The 4,743-nt window shown below is 31.0% G+C and overlaps 1 protein-coding gene across 1 annotated transcript; it reads right to left on the reverse strand.

Annotated features, from left to right (window-relative positions):
• Positions 1 to 312: 312 nt before the first annotated feature.
• Positions 313 to 4,743, reverse strand: LOC143536133 (zinc finger CCCH domain-containing protein 18-like). Its single transcript, XM_077030190.1, has 8 exons — positions 4,660 to 4,743; positions 2,732 to 3,596; positions 1,925 to 2,092; positions 1,604 to 1,783; positions 1,381 to 1,457; positions 1,221 to 1,301; positions 1,027 to 1,150; positions 313 to 705 (listed from the first exon to the last, which is right to left on the reverse strand). The coding sequence occupies exons 2-8, from the start codon at positions 3,574 to 3,576 to the stop codon at positions 633 to 635; spliced, it is 1,548 nt and encodes a 515-aa protein (XP_076886305.1). The 5' UTR covers positions 3,577 to 3,596; positions 4,660 to 4,743; the 3' UTR covers positions 313 to 632.

Below are 4,743 nucleotides of genomic sequence, written 5' to 3' on the forward strand. Positions count from 1 at the left end.
ACAATCTCCATATCTTCAAGATCGTTTGGATGAAAGCTAAATCCAAATCTTTAGCGACAACTTCGAGTAATGATTGTCGGAATGTTCTGTGCAAACTGTTGTGTAAAACATACAGATTGTATCATAAAAAATTAGTAGTTTGGTAATGTCATTAGTTAGAACCATAAATGATACAACTATAGTAAAAACTATAGTAAAGCAAAACCACAAATACCAAGGTGACAACATAAAATGAAAATAAAATCAAGATAACACCCAAAAAAAAACAGTAACTTTATATAAACTGAAGTCTTTATTATTAGCATATATATATATTTAGTAATATCCCAAAGTTACAGAAATACTTTTCTGCTATTTAACTTTTAAGTTTTAACCCATCTACTTCATTACTTTCTACTTTAAGCCACCTATTTTCTGCAGCATTGCTATACTTCTAAAATAAAAATAAAATTTTAAAGAAAAAACATAACTTAGTTACATATCATATTTCTTTCTTCTTTCTGTACCCTTTTCTGCAACCATCTTTGTCGCCCCGAAAACGTTCTCTATATAAACCCTTTCTCATATTAAATCGCCTTTGACATTCTGTTATCTCTAACCCTATAAACCTGCTCTTGTTATCTATCAAGAAACTATATTGTTGTCGATATTTCACCGCCTAATCCTGCTGCAAACGGGCTGTCTGGAAGATTCAGTCCCTGGCTACTGCATATTAAATTATAAAATCATTAATACAACTTTTATAAAAAAATGGCTAATACAATATAATACCAAGATACTTATTCTTTAGAAAAATTTTCTTGTCAACCTAATTTTAGTGTGAGTGTGTGTGTAGACTCAATCATTTTAATAAGTCATTATATAAATTCCCCCCCCCCCCCCCCCCCACACACACACACACAAGTTAGGGCATTGTAGACAAATTCAGGAACTTTAAAATACATTATAAAATATAAGAAAGTATATTGGTTTTTTATAGTATTAAACCCTAATAAAATGACATCTTTATATTTATTGCAAACACACCTTTCTTGCTCACTGTAATTGGTCTTGATCTGCCTGATTTTCTCTTGACTAGTGTCCCCGTTGTTTAAAACCTTTAAAAGATAATTGAAACGCGGGAATTCCATTTGTTGTGCATGAGCATTGCCTATAAATATATAATAGAAGGAAATGTTTAGAAATATAGAAACTTTATAATTATTTGTAATGTTTTTTACCTTCTGATATCATCAAATCTTCTAGTGAGGTTCCAGAACTTGGCCATTGGTTATTGGTTGAATTATCACAAATGCTGGGCACTGCAATTAATATTATAAAAGTTTTAATAAGCAAATCCCGTTCACAAAATATGTCAAGAATACTATAAAAAAATCTCACTTGATTGAAACCCAAGTTCGGTATCAAGACAATGTGAACCATGGTACATACGATGCTGATATGTGTCTCCATGTTTCCTGAAGTATTTACATTAATGCCACAAGGGTATAACAGAAAACTCAAAAACACAATCTTAAGCCATATGATATTAAAAAGAGAACAGTTGATAATAGTATAATAATATTAACAATTTGTAAAAAGATAAAAATAACAAATTTCTTACCTATCATCAAGCTTATATTTTTCGCGATACGGTTTGACCAAAACGCGTGCGCCACTAATAAAATGAGGGTTACCCTTGTTTAAAATAAGCCTAACTGTATCCGCAAACGAAAAGGTCACAAATCCAAACATTCTTTTTTGCTGACATGGAATTCTCACGTCATTGACCGGCCCGAATTTTCTGTTATGTTGAATTAAAAAAAAATGAAAACGTAAAATCATCTCATGTTTATGATATATATATATATATATATATATATATATATATATATATATATAACCTGAAACTAATCTATATTTTATCATTTCCATTATAACTTACTTGAAGTAATTGTAAACATCAAGCTCGGAAAAAGTACTTTCGGCTGGAAAAGTCAAATATATCTGTCTAGATCCCGCCACAATTCCACCATGTTCGTTTCTATCTTCATTTTGATCCATACATTTTGCCATGTCATCAGCCAACATAACTGCGTGTTGTCCATGTGGCCTATTTACACAATATCAACATAAATAACAAATAAGGTTTGTTGACAAGAAAATGTGACATAAACTTCTCACTTCCGTTAAAAGAAGTGAAAGTTTATGTTTAAATAACTTTAAGAAGAACGAATTACACAAATGGTCCATGTAGTTACCAAAATTACAGATTTGATACATAATTTTTAAATATTACACCTTTACACATTAGTACCAGCCCTTAAATGAGGTTACGTTTTTTTTTTTGTTAAATAAATGTAAAATGACTAAAATACCCTTGATAATAAAAAATAAAATAAAATCTATTTAATTTGGGTCCCATCTTTTTTAATAGTAATTTTTTTTTGACATTATTAAAAAAGTAATCCAAAAAATTGATGACCCTATTGTATAGATGGAAAATGACTAAATGTGTTACTTTTTGAAATGTCTAGTCTAAAGGTGTAGGATTTGAAAAGTATGTATCAAATCTTTAATTTGCATAAACCACAGAGACCATCTGTGTAATTCGTTCTTTTAAAAATGTTTAAAAAGTAACATATTTGGTCCTTAAATTTATCAAAACTCGAAACTTACTCAATATTATTATTCGTTCTCTTAATAAGCGTCTGAAAACCTGCATTAAGTTATGAAGGTTGAGAAAACTGACCTATCAATGAGACAAATGCTTTTGAGGCGAGCAAGAAGTTTGGTCAAACTATAACCAGCTTTCCCGTGCCTTTGACTTTCGGTCAAATACCCTTCGGCTTGAAGCGTTTTACCAAACTTTTCATAGTATATCATCGGTAATGAAGCTATGGAAACCGGAAACCCTCTTCTTGATTTCAACAACTCAGTGAGTTCCCTCTCTAGGTTCTCAAGAGACCCGGGTGAAAAGACGTTATCGTCCTCAATCCAATTAGTGGTGTTAAAGATTTGACACAAATTTTCAGGGGTAGTATGTAAATACCTACAATTGTTTCCATGTCTACAGTACCCTTTAATGAAATAGTGACAAATCTTAAACGGAAATTCGGGTAAACTTGACGACCTCCTATTGGTTGATGCAGGTTTGACTCGATTGATTGACTCGATTTGATCTTCTAACGACATGAAACGAAGATGATTGTGAATGTTGTAATCATCTTCAGGATATGAACCCGGGCTGACCACGGGGAAAAAGTCAACGGGTTGACCATGAGGGTCATGACAACGGGTCGGAATTTGAATGGTTAATGGTGATTGGCGGGTTGATGGAGAGAATGGCGTGAAGTGAAGCGGGCCACAGTTGACCCGAGGAGGTGAAATGGGTTGACCATTTGAAGGTAATTTGAGGTCGGTTTTGGCTTTGTTGATCAACGAATGGATTAAATTATCGGGCCCGAATGCTAATCTTATCATCTCGCGCTCACCATGGTCTTGTAAAAGAAGGTATCCGATTATCTTGGAGACGTTTTCGGGTTCGGTTTTTTGGATTCTGTCATATACGATTCTTGTAGATTCTGAGAAATCCATTTTGTGCTATAACCTAATAACTAAAAAAACAAAAATGTAACAATGATTAATTCAAGAACAAGGTGCATTAAATTAATTCATGGTCAAATACTATTGAACAAAACTTGTACAACTATAAACAATTAATCCACATTAATAAGTAATAATAAGATAACCAAAAAGATTACTTGTGGTACTGATGGTAGGTAAACATAAAAGAGTTGCAGTATTGCTGAATCTAAAGAAAGGATTTAATTTGATTTAAAATCACTGATTTTGAACTTAATTTTTGCTGTAATTTAAAATTTGAGCCATTTTAAAGAAAACTAAATTTAAATCTTGGATTCAAAATCACTGATTTTGAGCTTATGTTTTGGCTTTAATTTGAAATTTGAGCGACATTGAAGAATATTAAATTAAAATCTTGGATTTAAAATCACTGATTTTGAATTTAATTTTTTGTTATAATTTGAACTTTGGTTAAATGTATAGAAAACTAAATTTAAATCTTGGATAAAAATCACAGATATTAAGCTTAATTTTTGGTGTAATTTGAAATATGAGCCATGAAATTGGTATTCCAGGAATACCCTTGAAGGCATTTGATTCCAGGAAGTGCAAAAACACAAAAATGATTACAACTTTATGAGCAAAAATGGGATGAACAAGATTCCATGATGAAAACCATGATTGAAAAAGTACCAGAAATAAATGGCAGACCAGATATTATTTTCCTACTTTAACTAGCAAATACATATTCATAATTACAAATCCCATTTAAAGAAAATAAAAAAAAATGAAGAAATTAAAGAATTTGAAAAATAAAGGTGAAAAAAAGGGGAAAACAACACCAACAAAATTTAAGCTATCCACAAAACTAATGTGTGTTCTTTGACACTTTTCACAAACAGTTGGTGTTCATATAATAAAATATTTTCACAAAACTCAAATAATTCAAGAAAAATCCTACAATTAAACACAAAACATGCAATATTAACAAGTGTTTGATTCAATTAATAAAAAGGAGCAATTTTGAAGGAAACCCTCAAAAACTTAAAGAAATAAATAGAATATAGTGAAGAAACAAAGATAAAAAATACTCACCGAATGAATGTAAGAGGTGAGGAAATTAAAAACTTGTCACGGCCTCAGAAACTCCTCCTCTATGATTATGATTACTATTAATAT

This window comes from Bidens hawaiensis, unplaced genomic scaffold (genome assembly GCF_021521415.1).
Source record: "Bidens hawaiensis isolate Kalapana, Puna unplaced genomic scaffold, B.hawaiensis_p1.1 tig00010738_1, whole genome shotgun sequence".
Lineage (NCBI taxonomy): Eukaryota > Viridiplantae > Streptophyta > Magnoliopsida > Asterales > Asteraceae > Bidens > Bidens hawaiensis.

Coding starts and splice junctions, on each gene's coding strand:
- LOC143536133 (XM_077030190.1), bottom strand. CDS start 3,576: ATGGATTTCTCAGAATCTACAAGAATCGTATATGACAGAATCCAAAAA. Junction 2,093..2,731: donor AGCATTTGTCTCATTGATAG/GTCAGTTTTCTC, acceptor TTGTGTAAATAG/GCCACATGGACAACACGCAG. Junction 706..1,026: donor AATTACAGTGAGCAAGAAAG/GTGTGTTTGCAA, acceptor TTTAATATGCAG/TAGCCAGGGACTGAATCTTC.